This window comes from Suillus paluster, assembly GCF_016628075.1.
Source record: "Suillus paluster strain FC165 chromosome Unknown EDB91scaffold_225, whole genome shotgun sequence".
In the NCBI taxonomy this organism is placed as follows: domain Eukaryota; kingdom Fungi; phylum Basidiomycota; class Agaricomycetes; order Boletales; family Suillaceae; genus Suillus; species Suillus paluster.
Window position 1 is genome coordinate 1 of NW_024537785.1, and position 18112 is coordinate 18112.

The 18112-nt window shown below is 48.7% G+C and overlaps 3 protein-coding genes across 3 annotated transcripts; 2 read left to right on the top strand and 1 right to left on the bottom strand.

Annotated features, from left to right (window-relative positions):
- Window positions 1–5633: 5633 nt before the first annotated feature.
- Window positions 5634–8222, top strand: EDB91DRAFT_1256868 (GMC oxidoreductase-domain-containing protein; the record flags this gene model as incomplete). Its single annotated transcript, XM_041324240.1, has 15 exons — window positions 5634–5682; window positions 5737–5981; window positions 6037–6129; window positions 6183–6362; window positions 6417–6427; window positions 6477–6596; window positions 6654–6880; window positions 6928–7117; window positions 7165–7302; window positions 7355–7418; window positions 7467–7555; window positions 7608–7831; window positions 7888–7907; window positions 7965–8087; window positions 8139–8222. 15 exons carry the CDS (start codon window positions 5634–5636, stop codon window positions 8220–8222), a joined length of 1857 nt encoding a protein of 618 aa, XP_041169017.1.
- A 2906-nt stretch (window positions 8223–11128) lies between these two features.
- Window positions 11129–13734, top strand: EDB91DRAFT_1064743 (GMC oxidoreductase-domain-containing protein; the record flags this gene model as incomplete). The annotated part of the gene is made up of 16 exons (XM_041314737.1): window positions 11129–11174; window positions 11223–11474; window positions 11523–11614; window positions 11669–11846; window positions 11915–11927; window positions 11964–12083; window positions 12145–12371; window positions 12419–12508; window positions 12560–12608; window positions 12663–12804; window positions 12880–12933; window positions 12984–13072; window positions 13128–13351; window positions 13402–13421; window positions 13481–13603; window positions 13654–13734. The coding sequence occupies 16 exons, from the start codon at window positions 11129–11131 to the stop codon at window positions 13732–13734; spliced, it is 1800 nt and encodes a 599-aa protein (XP_041169018.1).
- Window positions 13735–14462: 728 nt separating this feature from the next.
- Window positions 14463–16553, bottom strand: EDB91DRAFT_1064746 (P-loop containing nucleoside triphosphate hydrolase protein; the record flags this gene model as incomplete). The annotated part of the gene is made up of 3 exons (XM_041314739.1): window positions 14463–15210; window positions 15741–15745; window positions 15828–16553. The coding sequence occupies 3 exons, from the start codon at window positions 16551–16553 to the stop codon at window positions 14463–14465; spliced, it is 1479 nt and encodes a 492-aa protein (XP_041169019.1).
- Window positions 16554–18112: the final 1559 nt, after the last annotated feature.

Genomic DNA, 18112 nt, shown 5'->3' on the forward strand with positions numbered 1-18112 from the left:
TCCACTGTATGTACGGTGGAGGGGATGACGTGTGTTGATGGCTGGACATGTTGGTTGATTAATGGTTGGATCTGTCAACAAATGGGCTTACCTGACTAACGGGCCAGCGTGATCTAAAGGATTGCAGTAAGCGAAGGCGGATGACCTGGAGTTGATGGCTTGATCATTCCGCGAAAAAGGATGGAGTTGGCGAGGTGGTGGGTGGTAATGGAATAGGAGACACGACAGTACATACCGTTGCTCCGAAGATAGGAACAATGAACTCGATGAGCACGACAGTACATACTGTCGTGCTTCGAGGATGGGGACAATGAGCAGCTCGAAAGTACAAAGGATGAACTCAATGAAGCACGACAGTACATACTGTCGTGCTCCGAGGATGGGGACGATGAGCAGAGTACAAAGTTCAAAACTGTCAAGCAGTCAATGTCAATGTTATGTAACAATTTCCTACTATGGGTGTTTGTGATTGTTGGGCGCTTTCGTTGCCAAAGTTCTAAGTCCTATGGAACTTAGTAACTATTACTCTAGGAGGTTCGACGGTTTGTACTGTTGAGCCTCCCATTCTCCTTGTCGACAACAACCCTTCCTCACCTTCTTCCAGGGCATGACTGTATGTACGGTCGTGCCTGGTGTTCTCTACTTTCATCGTCACCAGACGTCTCGTCGCAGCGACCTTTCACGACCTTCTCCAGGGCATGACTGTATGTACGGTCGTGCCCGTTCATCGCCACCAGCCAACGTCCTAATTCTAAGTCACACATCCATCGCTTCCTGGTTTGACGTCCATGGCAGCCCTTCCCGCCCGGCGTTCTTTGCCAACGATCAGTCCACACCAAGCTCAGGTCGCCGCCAGCTCTCCCTGACAACAGAGTTATATCTGTTTGGTAGTTCTTGTAATGAACGTCATATTTTCGTACAAGGCTTACTGCTGTCTTGTTATTTCATTACTGGAAATTGCGAGTTGTTTCTTTTATTGTTGTTGTTCGTCTGACTCAAAAGCTTGCCTACGCAGTCGTTCTTGCTCTCCAATTCACTCCCATCAATTCATAGAAACGACGGTACATACTGTCGTTGCTATTCGCCCCGCTCTTCATGCCTGTGTCTCGCTCACTGTTCAAACAGTGCTTCTGTGAGGAATGCATCGAAACCGGTGATCATGCTGAGGATGGCACCCCTAAGGGGGTACTCATTGCAGAACGTCTTATGGCTGCACATTTACAATGCACCAAACGTACCCAAGCAGAACGTGCTGCTGCTGGCTCTCCCCACACAAACACCATCACAGATTTGTTAGTCTCACAGCTGGACACACTTGCTCTTATCGACAACAAACCGCCTGTTTCTCACCCCAACCCCACTCCACCATTATCTATTATGGCTCTCGTGGATGATCTTGAGCAACTCACTTTGCTAGATCATTTTGTTGCCCGTGAACCCAGAGTCGCTATTTCTGGCGACGTCTCCCAAAAGAACATACATCGGCCAACTGTGAAGGCCTTGAGGGTCCTCGATAACATAGAGTTCCGCGTTCAGCAGTGCTTTCGGTTGTTACTTGCGGGTAATTCCAATGATGTTGGTCGCGAGCTACTATTGCTTCGCACAGCTGTGGAGTCCGTCAAACGAAAAGCAGACCTTGTGGTCACACGGAAGAGGGCAATTATGTTGGAGATAGATGGCTTAGAAGCTCAGTTCAACAGTCAAAAGCCTCCCGAAATGGACTTACGTGCAGCAGTCGAATTTGATACCAGTCAGAGTCGATTATCTTCATCGTGATCGTGTCCTGAATAGTCAATAGATGTTCACCATGATTTTCCGCTGGATCAGTGTGATGAAATCGCACAGGTCGCCTTATTCATCACTGTGGCATGTAAAGTCATCATGGGGGTCAGCAAGCGAGCCTGTGATTTCCTCTTGGGACTTATTTCAATCATGTTATTCCTCGCTTTCCGGAGATCGGATGGTAGCCTCAGCTCTTCCCATCAAAATGTGCTCAAGCAAATTCCAAAGAGTTTCAACACCACACTCTCAAGATTCCATCTCACTGAGAAAACTGTCGTCTATGCAGTCTGCCCCAGTTGTCACTGCACTTACAGCCCACATCATGCAGACGGCTCAACTATTCCTACATATCCTGAACGTTGCACACACCACCCCACGCCAGAGGCCGAATGTGGCGAGTCATTGCTCAGCCCTGGCCCTGATGGAGTAGTGCGACCGAAGAAGACATTCATTTACCACGATTTTAAAGACTACCTCGCCGGTCTCCTCTCCCGTGCAGATATTGAGGGGGCGATGGATCAAGCCTGCGACGATTTGCAAGACTCGATCAATTCCCCCCATCCGCCTTTGATGAAACACGCATTCGAGGCTCAGTTTCTCCGTCAATTTTGTGGCCCAGACCCAGGTTCACTTTTTATTGATAGAGGAGATGAAGGGCGCTATGCTTTCGCCCTTTTCGTGGACTTCTTCAATCCGGAGGGCATGAATTTGCGTGGTGCCAACAAATCCTCTGGCATCATCTCTATGGCATGCTTGAATCTACCATTGGATATCAGGTATAAGCCCGAAAACATGTATCTTGCAGGAATCATCCCAGGTCCGAAACAGCCGTCCCTCGAGCATCTCAATCACTACATCCGGCCACTTATTGATGACATGGTAGACTCATGGGAGCGCGGCATCAATTTTTCCAAGACTGCTTGTTTTCCCACTGGCCGGCTCGCTCGCAGCGCTATTGTTTTGGCAGTTTGTGATCTTCCTGCCGCTCGTCATCTTGCTTCTTTAGCTGGAACCAGTAGCCATTTTTATTGTAGCGCGTGCAATTGCTACCATAAGACCACGTACGGTAGAGTGGACTTCGAAAGCTGGAAACCTCGTGATAAAGATGAACTCCGGAAGTTCGCTGAGCGGTGGAGGGACGCTGCGACAACCTCCGAACGAGAGAAACTATTCAAAGCTCACAGTGTGCGCTATTCAGAGATGTGGCGTTTGCCATACTGGGATCCCTCACGCCAGCTTGTTGTCGACCCGATGCATTGTATATTGGAAGGTTTAGTCCAGCATCACTCTCGTACCCTTCTCGGTTTGACTACAGCAACCACTTCATCTTCATTGACTTTACCCCCTCCGGCCTTTTCATGCGACTTAGGCGATATGCCTCTGGGGATGACTTCGAAGGAAATGACTCAGGTCGCTGCTATATGCACCCTTCTTGTTTCCCAGTTGTCGTCCGATGACGAAAATCTGGATAACCTAAAAAAATCGCTGTTTCGCAAGAATACGGGACCTCTCAAGTTTGTTTGCGAGGCCTTGCGATGCGCTCCCCAGAAATCTAGTAGATTGTTCAAAATCGACTACGTCAAAGCTCTCGTGGAATGGGTAAGTTCTTAATATGTCTACTTTGTTGCGACTTTTTTATGTTTGTTCTCAGCACTGTGGAAAACCTTTTGCTGCTCCTGAGAAGGAGCTTCAGCTTGGTTCTCTAGATGCCCTTCATCGTGTCCGAGATGTCATCCAACAAATAACCATTCCATCTTGGTTTACTTCAGTCCCAAGCGATTTCGGAAGCGCATCTGCTGGGACGATGAAAGCAGACGAATGGCGCTCTCTAATCACCGTCTACATTCCTATTGCCCTCGTGAGCTTGTGGGGGGCCAGTACCTCGCATCCTTCCGATGAAGTCGGCACTCACCTTAGAGCTGTTCTCGACCATACTATGGAACTTGTTTGCGTGGTGTATCTCATGTGCGCCCGAACAACGACTGTAGAGAGAGCACACGCGTATTGCTCTCACATTGCGCTTTATGTTGGAAATTTGAAGAAGATATACCCTAACATCGCTCTGCGTCCAAATCACCACGCTGCCTTCCACATATACGACTTTCTACTCCTATTTGGCCCGGCCCACTCTTGGTGGTGCTTTCCTTTCAAACGTTTGATTGGAATACTTCAGCGTCTTCCAGTAAATCATAAGACTGGTGAGTTTTTACGGAACACCAGTGTAATAGCGGGACTGACTTTTCAAGGCGAGTCGGAAACTACCATGTTATACTTGTTCATCAAAACTTCAAAACTTCACCGTTGGCTCAGTCGACCTGACTGTTCGCCGGCTATTCAAGAGTGCAAATTTCTGTTTGACAGCACGTATGCTCCCAAGAGCGCTGGAACTCTTGGTGAAGAACTTGCTGAAGATCCTTTGGACGACAGTTTACAGGCTCCTTCCTCCGCTGTAGCTGTGGCTGTTCCTGAAGCCTTGTTTGCGCTTATCAAACGACGCACAGCAATATTACACGCACGACTAAAATTCAACGGGATTGTCTATAGCAGAGCCTCTACTCACGTCGGGAATAGTCAAGTTTTTTATTATTCTCAGGGTGACCGCTTATCGTCTCCTGTCCCCGGCAGTATCCAACATATCTATGCTACACCCACGGGTGAACTGGTGTTTGCTGTCCACAAGCTCCTCCCGCGTCACAATCAGTCCATTGATCCATTTGCTATGTATCCTCATTTTCCCGCCAAAATGTACTCGTCAAGCTCAAGTAGTCATTTGGAAAATGTCAAGGTATCCTGGGTTGTTAGTCACTTTGCTCGATGGGCAGTTTCGAGTGATACTGTAGTCATACTATCTCTATCTCGCGTAAGTACAATTCACCTCGAGAAATCACCGGTGTCTAACTACTGTCAAACAGGATTGATTTTCAATTTCACTCTACTACATAGTTTCGCGTACATTTACAATATATAAGCTGTCCACCCCGTCGTTTGAATAAGAGTGCGTTAATGCGTGTTTCTAACCGAAAGGCATCGCTTGTGTCTATAACTTATCATCTAGTCCCCTAATATTTAGCATCTCAAACTCAAGTGGGCGATGACGTTGTAAGTGGGCGATGATTCAGCCGTGAGTGGGCGATCGTCGGGCGATCGGTTTTATCTAGAGATAAAACTTGATGATTTATTTTCACATTTTATTGTCAGGGGGGTATTTTGAATTTTAACGCCCGTCTAAACGACGGTCTAAACTTCATACATGAGCAGATGTTCAGTCACGTGCTAAAATTGAAGTTTTTTCGAGTCTTAAATGTGAAGTTTCATTTCGAAGTTTATGCCAGCATTAAAGATATATTTATATTTCTTATTGTCATTGACATTCAGACAGTAAGAAAATGTTCGCTGATACTTTATATTTCTCTTGTCGTGCAAGACCTCTTTAACATTTGAAATTTTACATCCGCTAAGACGACAACCTAAATATTAAGTATTATCTTGACATTTCGCACGACATTCAAACCAGTCTTAAATATTCGGATCCCCGATGTGTTATCTCAACTCAGTTTGATCTTGGCAAGCGGCTATTATTACATTCGCTCAGGCTGGGCTTGTAGGGACTTGTTTGCAAGTTACCATTATCATGATATGGTATTTGCAGGGGTATTCAATGATCGGATTCCCTACCATTGCCACGTCACGATAATGACTTGTCTCACTATGATCCGATTTTAATTCAGCAGTGCAACAACAGTGTGCGGAACCTACACCGTTGAGTGGTGTTTCGGGGTGACATATAACGACTCAAGGTGACCTGCGGACGCGGATATAAAGCACATAACAAGTGACTTCAACAACTCTAAATGTCTCTTCCACCATTCTCAACAGAATTTGATATCATTTTTGCTGGAGGTTAGTAGCATCATTTGTAGTCGCCCATCTCATAACATAGTGTTTTGTGTGCAGGTGGTACTACAGCTTGTGTTGCCGCAGGTCGCCTAGCTGCATGTGATCCCTCGCTCAAGATCTTAATCCTAGAAGCGGGTGAACACACCCTCGATAAAGTTGCCTATGTTCAACCTTGGCAATATTTCATCCATCTGGCGCCGACGAGTACCTCAGTCACATTTAACATTGGAAATCCCTCCCCGCGTCTCAACGGCCGTGCACCGGTCGTTCCAAGCGGTCATTGTGTTGGTGGAGGTTCAAGTGTGAACTGTCCGTACCATTCTTGTGGCAACGAACAGAATTCTGATGTTTACACAGTTGCGGCATACACTCGTGCGCCCCGCCTCAGATTTCGATGATTGGGGAGTCGATGGTTGGGAATCTGAGAATTTAATCCCCCTCATGAAGAAGGTCCTCGAATGCGTTATCCGTATATGTGTCAAGCTGATGCCGTTACTCCATAGATTGAGACATACGAGGTGCAGCCCGATCGTCCGACTCATGGGTACGATGGACCTATCAAGGTGTCCTCTGGTGGGTGTAAAATGGGTCTCTGCGACGAGTTCATCCAAGTTGGCACGACATATCACAAGAGGCCATATTCCGACGACACCAACGATTTAGAAACATGCAATACATATAGTGTGCGCTAATGATATTATTTACTGTCTTTAACCACTAACGGGAGTGCATCTCAGCCATGGCGGAAGTGAGCGTGCCCTCATGGTCTATCACGAATTGGTCTCATATATGAACAGGTACATTGACTCAACAACCGGAAGGCGTTCGGACGCAGCCCACCACTATGTCTACAACCAAGCTCACAACCCCAATTTACAACTCTGGGCCGGCAAGCGAGTGAAGCGCGTCATCTTTGAGTGAGTGGTCTATCTGGGATCGCAACCGTAATAAAAGTTGATGCCATTTCATGAAAGGGACAAGCGTGCCGTAGGTGTTGAGTTCACCAGCGACCCAGTGTCTTCCCCAGACGCGGACCAGTCGTCGAGCACCGTGAGAGCAACAAAACTTGTTGTTGTCTCTGCTGGGACGTTCGGTTCCCCGGGCGTTCTCGAGAGGTCTGGCATCGGTGCCGAGGCGGTCCTCAAGCGGTGCGGAATCGAGAAATTAGTGAATTTGCCTGGTGTTGGGGAAAATTACCAAGGTACGCTGTCCTCTCTTTATCACATGACCTTGGCTTAGGGTTATCAGATCACAATGCCGCCTTTGTTCCATACTATGCTGCTGACGGTGTAGTTACTATGGACGCCCTCTGGCGTGGGGAGGAAAGCGCTGTACGGGGTAAGCGTGTACTTGCTACGTTCCCAGCATATCTCAATTACCCAAATGTAGAAAGCCTTGCGCAATGGAACAGCAATGGCAAGTCACTGATTGCACAAAAGTTGGTACATGTTAACGCTACTGATAACGTACTGACTAATATTCCAGTGGCGGCGATGCAAAAATAAAGTGGCGTCCTGATGACGAGGAGCTGAAAACCATGGGTTCGGTATTTCAATCCCGATGGAAGGAGTTCTTCCAGGACCGCCCTGATAAGGCTGTCGCAATATTCGCCATCTTTGCAGGGTGTGTGCATGTCGCATTACTGTGTTGCCGTGTGAATGCTCACGATACCCAGATACTTGGGGCCACTTTTGGGTGTCCTTCCCCCTGGCAATTACATGAATGCCAGCTATTTTACGGTACTACCTTTCATCCACTCCTGGTCATTGTTCTGAAAATTTTAAAAGCTTTACCCCGCCTCTGCTGGAAGTGTTCATTTTAAATTAGAAGAGAACGGCAAGGATGGAATGGACTTTACAACAGGCTACCTAGACGAGTGAGTTGGCACTTTTCATTTCAGACACTTGTGTGACTAGACATTTGCTTAGTCCATCAGATATCGCGCCTCTTAATTTTGCTTACAAAAAGATGCGCGAGATCTATCGGCGCATGCCTTCCTACCGAGGTGAAATTCCTGCTGGCCATCCTAATTTCCCAGAGGGAAGCGCTGCACTCTGCGGGAAAGTCTCCGGGCCAGTGGATATGAATGCGCCTGACATCATCTACACTGCCAAAGATGACGAGGCGATTGATAAATTCCACCGTGACAATGGTAAGTCCTGATTTGCCATCCCCGTCTTCATGGTAAAATACTCAATCGAACTTCAGTGCAAACGACTTGGCACTCCGTGAGTGTAACCGACATTTCGATGATTTACATGATGTATATAATCCTTGTTTTGTAGCTTGGGACTTGCGCCATGAAGCCAGAGGCAGATGGAGGAGTCGTCGACGCTCGGCTAAACGTATACGGCGTGTCGAACCTCAAGGTTGCAGATATGTCTATCGTGCCGTTGAATGTTGGCACTGTGGGTACCGAACAGTGAATGATTGACGTGCAATGCTAACCGTCTCTCCAGAACACATATTCAACGGCGCTCCTCATTGGAGAGAAGGCTGCGATGATAATTGCTCAAGACTTGGGCATTGATTGCAAACCATGAACGTGGCGCATCTTTGATATTCAACTTTGCATGAGTGGTCATAAGCATGTGCTATTTCATGATGATGACATGCAAGAATACGCGCTATAGAATCAGAATAGTTAGTCCACTGTATAGTTTTATAGAGGGGACCTGTTGGGTTACTGACGGCGCGGCTGGAATACCGCTTCCCAATGCAATCGAGAACCTTGGACATTTGAGGCTTGAGTAATTACCTTGCTCCCCGATAATGAAGCCGCATCAGCATGTGATCACGTGAAGAGGCGGCAGACACAATTGAACAAGTTCCCCGACGTGCCTGTCATTCGACTCGTAGACTCCACATCCCAAGGCAAGCAAGGTTGGTGCCAACAAAGTCGGCGCTTCCCGAGTAAACAAAGGCAACCAAGAAGAGTAAGAACGCTGACGGTAAGTCGAAATGTCTCGACCGATCGGTATGATGCGGCTGGTGTGGTGGGGACACGAATACTGCGGTACCTGTCGGGACAACCAGCGTAAGTGTGGCAGTCAGAAGCACTAACTGTCGAGGAAGGATAGGGGAGCAAGTGCTGGAGTTCGACTTGAACTCGAAGGAACAAAATTTCGACACATATGTTGAAGGATGTAAGCATATAATTGATTATGACATCGGCACACGTCGTGCCTTGCTGGCCCGGTCGTCTGCTTAGCAGTGTCTGTCTGAGCTACATTCGTTGTGTGGGCAGCGCTCGTAGAGGTAGGCAAGGATGACAACTCCGGGCCCATAGCATGTCGATGTCAGATAGCACCGACTGCTCGATAGGGCAACTTCATGCGTGAAAAGAAGTTACACCTGCTGCAACTGACGAGCTCAAGACCATGGATGAAAGCGTCATTCGGTTCGCATCTGCCCAATGCCTGCGTCCATTTAGTAGATGTGTGTCAAGTGTATGATTGTTATGAATGCAACACATCTGTCACACTGTACATGGCCTACTCAGACTGGCACCTTGTATAGGTGCATCTTCTCTTCTTCCTCACCAGCCCTTGAAATTCCTGTGCAGCACACTTTGCAAATGCTATCCGGGGTTTCGCGTTCATCACAATGGAATTGTACAACAATAGTCTGTTGCAAAACGGGAGCGGTGACCTGCGATCGTCGTCAGTGGTCATCGGAACATTGAAAGGCCTCGGAAATTTGTCGGCTGAAAGTTGTTGTCACCAGAAGTTGTCGAAGCATATCGCAAGTCGGAGTCCTCTCTTTTGCTACCGTCTGATTCTCTCCGGTGTAGACAGACCCCTACAAGGAAGACAAATTGCTATCTCTGTGATAAGCTTTCACATCGGTTTAGCATTTTGCAGAAAAGGCAAACACGTAAATCTGCATCTTACGAGACCGTGTTTCAGCAACAATGATGGCACGCACGAGAGCACGGAGTTATGTAAGTAGTCAAGATTATCGTCCCTTAACCCCAAAAGGCAGTGACAATGAAAGCTCACGCTTCATAACGCGGACTCAGGCAAGCCAACGAGCTTACAAGTTCCTCTCAATTAATAATCTGCGAAACACTGGAGTGTCTGATGACAACAAGGAGACTCTCAGATGTCGTCAAGTTACCGACCGTGAGCGCGGTTGTTTCGGGTTGTCTGAGATATTTTGCCAAGCCAACAAGCACGTTCAGCATACACCTACAGATCCCTGGCAGTGAAAACATAGGGGAGACTCAGCGGGAGCAGCGATGATCACCAACATTCTGTAAGCATACTGCTTACCACATCAGTCACGTGGTTGTTCGGATCGTTTATATCACTCCCCCGAACAGACTCGGGTCTCTTACCACGTGACTGCCCACTATTTGCGCGACAACGCATCCATCTGCGTGAGGTATCACACAACATCATACTCAACGAAATTTTGGGTACGGAGAAGGGCATAAAGGCACTAGCGAAGTTTATTCAAGAATCCAGCGCATTCAAGAAGGTCGCACTGGAACGAGAAGGAGACTGGGAAGAAAGGAGAGGGACAGAAGCCTGAGTAAGGGCAAAGAAGGAAGTGACGAGGGAAGGAGGAGACGAGGAGAGATCAGAAGGAGGAGGAAGGAGAGAAAGTGTATCATATTATACTAAGCCTGGACACCAAACGAGCCCACACGCACACCAAAACTCATCAAACGCGGACCGCTTGGCTATTCGTACTATACCTACATCCCTCACCCTGTTACAACACTCCCCAGCACAGCCCTAACAGGGCACCGCGTCTTAACAGCTCACTTTGTTTGTTGCGGTATATAAATATAGAATTTCTCTCTCTCTCTCTCGGGTCTCTTACCTACTATCATCTGCTCATTGGTATCACGCTCTAAAACGTCCTGTTACCTTTGGCCCGGTTCGTTTAAGTGTTATCCCGGCGGGCTTATCACCCGTCAAGTCCTGAGCAGGTATCACCACGGGCTACGCGAAATAGGGTGGGTCGTGACTGGTGAATCGCAAGCCACGTCACTACGTATGCTCCATCTGACTCTGACCACACTATTTTGAAGAATGGGGGTTGAACATTGACGTGGTGTTGCGTTAATCGGACGATAGCGCAGCGTCACGATGAAGTGTGGCGCAAGACTCTGTAAGTCACAAGGAGGAGACTGACACTTGCTGTTATGTTGTAAATCCAAAGACAGGTCATGAGTAACGGAGCCGTTTGTACTCTTTCCCAGCTAAACGGAGAGTCGGGCACCCGTGCCGTTCTGTACGCTACGTGTCCAATCATGCAGTATGATATTCACCCCGTGTTTATCATCTTCAGTGGCCCGTCATTAGACGTGGCCTAGCGGACACAGTCATGACCATTAAGGCCCTGCGCTGATCGTGTGATTCGTGACGTGTTGGCCAATGGGCTGCTAGTATAAATGTGAGCGCACTGAGCGGTTTCTTGAAAGCACTCCTCCATACCAATGTCTCATCAAATATTGTCGGACTTCGATATCATTTTTGCCGGAGGTGAGCAAAACATATTGTAGCGGTTTATCCTCGTCACTCTGTCTATAGGTGGTACTACAGCTTGTGTTGTCGCAGGCCGCTTAGCTTCATATGACCCCTCACTCAGGATCTTGATTCTGGAGGCGGGTCAGCACACCCTCAATAAAGATGCTCATGTCCAACCCTGGCAAATTCCCACCCACCAGGCACCGACGAGCACCTCAGTAACATTCAACATAGGAAATCCCACTCCCCATCTCAACGATCGTGCACCGGTCGTTCTGAGCGGTCGTTGCGTTGGTGGGGGCTCATGCGTGAATTGTACGTAGCATGCTTTCAGCAACGAACAAGTCACTGACGATTAGATAGTCATGGTATACACTCGGGCACCTGCTTCAGATTTCGATGACTGGGGAGTAGATGGTTGGGAATCTAAGAATTTAATTCCCCTCATGAAGAAGGTCCTCGATTGAATTTTCGATATATTTGTCAAGCTGACAACCAACACTGTATAGCTGGAGACATACGAGGTGCAGCCCGATCGCCCAACTCATGGGTACGATGGACCTATCAAGGTGTCCACCGGTGGGTGTAAATTGAGTCTCTGCGACGAGTTCATCCAAGTTGGCACGACCTATCACAAGAGGCAGTATGCCGACGATACCAACGATTTAGAAACTTGCAATACATACAGTGTGAGTTACTGATGTTGCTTCCCTATCTGCGGCCACTAACCAGATCCGTCTCAGCCATGGTTGAAGTGAGCTGGTACTCGTAATCTATTGTGCATTGTTGGCTCATGTATAAAAGGTACATTGACGGGACAACCGGAAGGCGTTCGGACGCGGCCCACAACTATCTCTACAACCAAGCTCACAACCTGAATATACAAGTATGGGACGGCAAGCGGGTGAAACGCGTCATCGTCGAGTGAGTGGTGCATCTAGGACCACATCCGCAGCAAATTGTTAACAGCCCTTCTGAATGAAAGGAACAAGCGTGCTGTAGGTGTCGAGTTCACCAGCGATCCAATATCTTTCCCGGGCACGGATCAGTCGCCGAGCACTGTGAGAGCATCGAAGCTTGTTGTTGTCTCTGCCGGGGCGTTCGGTTCCCCGGGAATTCTCGAGAGGTCTGGGATTGGTGCTGAGGCAGTCCTCAAGCGGTGCGGTATCGAGCAACTCGTGAATTTACCTGGGGTCGGAGAGAATTATCAAGGTGCGCTTTTATTCATTTATTTCATGCGTGTGGCTTAGGCTGGTCAGACCACAATCTCCTTTACGTCCCATACTTGGCTGCTGACGAGGTTGTTACCATGGACGCCCTCTGGCGTGGGGAGGAGAGCATTTTACGGGGTAAGCATGTTGTCGCCATGATTTCAGCACCTTTCAACTACCCAAATGTAGAAAGCCTTGCGCAATGGTATAGCAATGGCAAGTCATTGATCGCACAAAAGTTGGTGCACTTTATCGCCGCCGGTAATGATTATGTGCTGATTTGTATCTTCAGTGGCCTCGATTCAAAAATCAAGTGGCGTCCTGATGACGAGGAATTAAAAGTCATGGGCTCAGCCTTTCAGCCACGATGGAAGGAGTTCTTCCGGGACCGCCCAGACAAGGCTGTTGCAATATTCGCCGCTGGTGCGGGGTGCGTGCATATTACTTTTTTTTTACTTTGATGAGTGTGCATGCTCATGATAGCCAGATATGGTGCGCCAATCTCGAAGTCACTCCGGAATATCCTCCCTCCTCGCAATTACATGACTGCTTCTTATTATACAGTACTGCTTTCCATCTGCCCTGTGATTTGTTTACTGAATTTATTCAATAGCTTTACCCCGTGTCTGTTGGAAGCGTTCATATCAACACGACAGAGAACGGTGGGGAACGAATGGACTTTACTACAGGCTTCTTGGACGAGTGAGTCGACGCGTTTCGTTTCAGGCCACTTGTGTGACTACGATACTCCGTACAGTCCATCCGATATTGTACCTCTCAACTTCGCGTACAAAAAGCTGCGCGAAATTTTCCGGCGCATGCCTTCCTACCGAGGTGAAGTCTCTGCTGGCCATCCCATTTTCCCAGAAGGAAGTGCTGCATTCTGCGGAGAAGCGTCTGGGCCAGTGGAGTTGAATGCGCCTGACATTGTCTACACTGCTGAAGACGACGAGGCTATCGCTAAATTCCACCGTGATCACAGTGAGTCCTGACTTGCCATTGCCACTCACGGTAAATAAATCAATTTTCAGTGCAAACGACTTGGCACTCGGTGTGTGCAGCTGAACCTTTCATTCTTTTAAATGAGGTGCCTGATCTTTGTATGTGTAGCTTGGAACTTGCGCTATGAAGCCAGAGGCAGACCAAGGAGTCGTCGACGCTCGGCTAAACGTGTACGGCGTGTCAAACCTGAAGGTTGCAGATATGTCTATCACACCCTTGAATGTTGGCACGGTTGGTACTGAACAAGGGATTATTGACGTGCGGGCTAACCATCTCCACAGAACACGTATTCGACGGCGCTTCTCATTGGAGAGAGGGCTGCGATGATCATTGCTGAAGACTTAGGTATTGATTGCATTTGATATGTAGAGTGATTGCGAGTATGTATTTGGCGTGCACTTTTATAATGCTAGAGCGGTGCAGACCAAGAGCCTGCCTGCCTCTGGGCAGGCCTAGCAATGATGATAAGTTACTCTACGACACCGCCCAAAGGCCCTATGCTGCTGACTAAGCTAAGAAAACCATGGCAAACACCTGCCTCTCCGCCCCCCTCGCCGGGGGGTGCCCCACTCCAATGCAATCGGCACCGGGCTCTTAGGACTGCATCAGGGAAATGATGTACTCTGGACAGAGCTGGACACGAGGGAAATAGCTTGGTCCCCCAGGAGAGCAATATCAAGGAAGCAGTTACAAGGGTGATGATATGATATGTAGTAAAATTTCCGCCGCGTTCCAGTACTGGATAAATACACATGCAAGAATCTTTATGTATTGAGAAATCAGGTCGGGGTAAAACGATCGACCATTTTTCAAACTCCGACCGACCGTTGTGTGTGCACGTGACGTTGCTACTGCCTTTACCGCCAGGTTTTTGCCAAAGAAAGAAGGCGACGGGCATCTCTTTCTCCGGAAGCTGACCCCTTGGAAAGCTTCACCGAGCCGGACCCCATCCTGCTCGGCGGGCTGCGGCTGACACTGTCAAAGACTCGAAAAACCCAGCCAGCCATACTACAGCTACTGCATACTACATGATACGTAGTGATCAAACCATGGGGGGTCCTGGCATTACCGCAACAGCAAGTCCGTGGGGCTACCTGTACATAAGTGTCTTGGCGACCTTTGAAGACAATCCTTTCTTCATCCCGCATTGAATCTCGAGTTTCTTTTGCAGTGCCTTCTCCTCCGGATCTGTATGTAACCTGAACCGTCGCATGAACGCGCTGATTTGCCCTCTCTGCTTCCATCCCGCCAACACTGGCATAACCGCGGCATTCTCCCGGATTAGGTTACGCACGGCTTCCCTCGATGCCCTGTACTTCGCATCCGCCTCCGTTAGAGTCGTTACGCATGCATGCCCCTGCACGACAATTTGGTGTTTCTCTAACTCTGCATAGTTTCGCGTCCACCACGCCTCCATGTCGTCCTCGCCCTCGAGGCACGTCACGACCATGACTATGGGGACTCGCCGCTGATATAGGACTTCAAGGAACAACTGGTAATTGCTCTGCAGCGCGCTACTCACGCGACCTTTTCGAATGCAGTATACCAACAAACTGGTACCCCCGCATGAATCAAGTGCGCGGAGAAGGCGGCTGGCGTTCTTGATGGACTCGTGATACTCGCGTGCCTCGAGTTCTGGGTTCTCGATGCCCATCGTGTCGAAGAGATTATATTGCTCCCCATCACTAAAGAGCTTGGGCAACACGTGTTTGGTCCATGTGAGGGTGCAGCGCTCGAGGTTGGAGCCAGTTTTAGCGATGTGTTTGTCTGCGATGAGGTTTACGAGGGAACTTTTTCCGGCGCCCATTGCGCCGAACACAACGATATTTTTAGTGCGGCTGGCACTTTGCCCCGCCATCGTGATGCGTATGGTGGGTAGATGCCGAGTTTTGGCGAGTGGTTGAGAGTGGTCGAGGTGAACCGAATTATTCCCTGATGGTCAGAATTGACGAGACTTTTTCTAGCTAGGATGTGTCAGGGCTGATGTCCTGCATCCTTATATGATGCATACGCTTTTCGCCACGACCTTTCCGCACCCTGACTTGATACTTTGCCACGCGACAACCGCGCTGCCATGGATAGTGGCGTAACCGGAACACGTGTTGGGTTTATTGTGGCTCAGGATATGCATCAAGCACACTACCGTGCAAGCTCGCCAGAAGCTTGAGGCGGTGATGTGACGTGTACCATCCTCCGTACTCGTTCAGAGATATATCTTGGCAGCATGCGTAGGGACTACTGTAGGAGAGTGCGTTCCACGTTCAAGCTCCCATGTGTCTGACGACGTAGTGTGGGGGGATGGCGGGATCGAATAGATGTTTTCTAGTCTCGCCCCGCCGTCGTGTGTTTTTATTTACATGATGATAACCGATCCTAATATTACAACCCCCGCGTCTAGCTACCACAACGAGTAAACATGGCGAAAGTCCCATTATTTGTTAATTCTTTGAATCACGTCTTTTGCTAGGCTCTCCTCCATCCCGCAGCGCTTCGTGAGGACCCCGAGAAAGTCTGATTTGCTTGGACGCCCCGTTAAGAGGTCTTTCAACTTTCCAATGAAACTGCTAAGCCACCCTTCCCCTCCATCCCAGTTCTCCACCTCATGCACATGGCGTCTGATCAAGTCGCCCACTACTTCTCTGGACGTGCTGTACTTCTTCTTGTATCTCGGGTCCAGATTTTCGGCCGCAGTGATACAAGCATAGTCAATACACTTGACCGCATGGCGCTCGAACGACCCCTTGTTTCGCGTGTACCATTCATCCATGGGATCCTCCCTCTCCAGGTGAGTAACGACGAGCGCAACTGGTATCTTCTCTTCGAAGAAAAATTCGTAGAATAGCCTGTAGTTGGTGGCAAACGATGGTTGTATCCTGCCCGCCTTCATGCAGTACAGCAGCAGATGGGGTCCTCCTTTCTCCTTCAGCTCCTTCATCAACTTGTGAGCATTGGTAACGGCGTCAAGAAATCCGATAGGGTCCATGCGGTCGCCGTCGACCCCGGCAGTATCATAGATGCGATATGGCACGTTGCCGATGATAACTTCATATGATTTATAACGCAATGTACAATGCTTGGCGTCTGGAGAGGTCTGAGCGACCTTCCTCCCTGCGAGGAGGTTGATGATGGAGCTTTTCCCGACGCCACTCTCTCCGAAAAGGACAATATTTTTGGTAGCCATCGATGAATCTAGCACGGCGGATTCTCAGTACTCGGTTTCAAGCTGGCAGGGGAACAAAGGTGAGCTCACGATTGCAGCAAGTTGTTGCTTCTGGCCGGGTGGTCGACCTTCAATGAGAGCGAGAAGTCAAGGGCTTCTGATACTTATGCTGCAGACGCGAAACAATGATGCCCAACACAGGTCACGACCTACGAAGCAAACACGAGGCCGAACACGGATTACCCTTTCCGTTGAGCCCAGAATCCCAACTTTCGCAGGTGCAACGTGTGAGCAACGTTGTGCTGTGATCGTTACGGAATGTAATCGATCATCTTCCTAGATGGGTCAGAATCCTGGACGGACGCCGCCAGTGGTGGTAGTGCTCGCTGTTCCTAGCTCCCTGCGGTAGCAGCGTTTCAACGCCGTCGACTGTGGATAGGCCACTAACAACACGTGCTCACCTTGCGTCCGCCTCCTGCTTCAGAATTTATCTGGACGGCTGGCTGAACCCTTGATCTGGCTGCACCAAAAATAAATTCAAACGGTTTGCTACAGCTTGCTGCTTGATATTTCTGGAGCAATAGCCTATGGCCAGATGACATCCTTATTTTGCCAACATAATGGTCAACCTCCACTCTGGTTGCCGGGTAGAATTATAACATTCAATCTGAGTTCAACTTTTGAATCCGTGGATCTCTTATAAGGCTCGAATACAGCTGATCACGTCGCCGATGTGTCCATATAAGCCGTTCATGTAAGCAGACCCCTTACCGAGTTGGGAAATTTCGAAAGACGACTGAATCTATGATAGCATCGACAGCACAATAGGTCTCAAACCAAGTAAGTACCACGTGCTAAATCGTAGAAGAGAGCGTCCGCAGATCACACACATTAGCTAGTACGTCCTCCTATGGTCAAAATGTAAGTACTCTGCCCGTGAAGGATGTCATACAATAAACGGTAATTGTCTCGGAGAGGTTCTGCCCTCTTGGACGCGGTAGAGCAACAGATGAACGCCGCCAGGATTATCCAGGGCCCTGATCAACTCGAGCCTACCTGCAAGGGCTGTTAGATACTCCTTGAACTTTTTCTCCGAATTCTCGATGCTCATGGTATCGAACAACTTATAGTAGGATCCGTCAAGCGCTTTCCAGGGGAAGGGGATTCTGTGCTTCATCTCGGCGGCTACCTTTCCAAGAGGTTCACCAGTATAACGTTGACGACAGACATGTCCAAGCCTTATCTACGAGAGCCAAAGTTTAGCTTATATTGAACATTGTCATATTATTGTCTGCCAACCGGAGTGGGGATGACCAGTATGTATTGGCAAAATAAGGATGTTACCTATCTATAGGTTATAGCAATCATGAGTGAGCAGGTGGTAGCACCCTGATCGCGTTGAAATACATTGCCATCTTGGAAACGTCCTGAAGTAGCAAACCGTTTGAATTTCAATTTTATCCTGTCAAATAAAAGGTTTAGCCAGGCTCGCACATAACTTCCGAAGCAGGAGGCAGACGCAAGGTTAGCATGCACTGTTACCTATCCACAGTTGATGGCATTGAAAACGCTGTTATCGC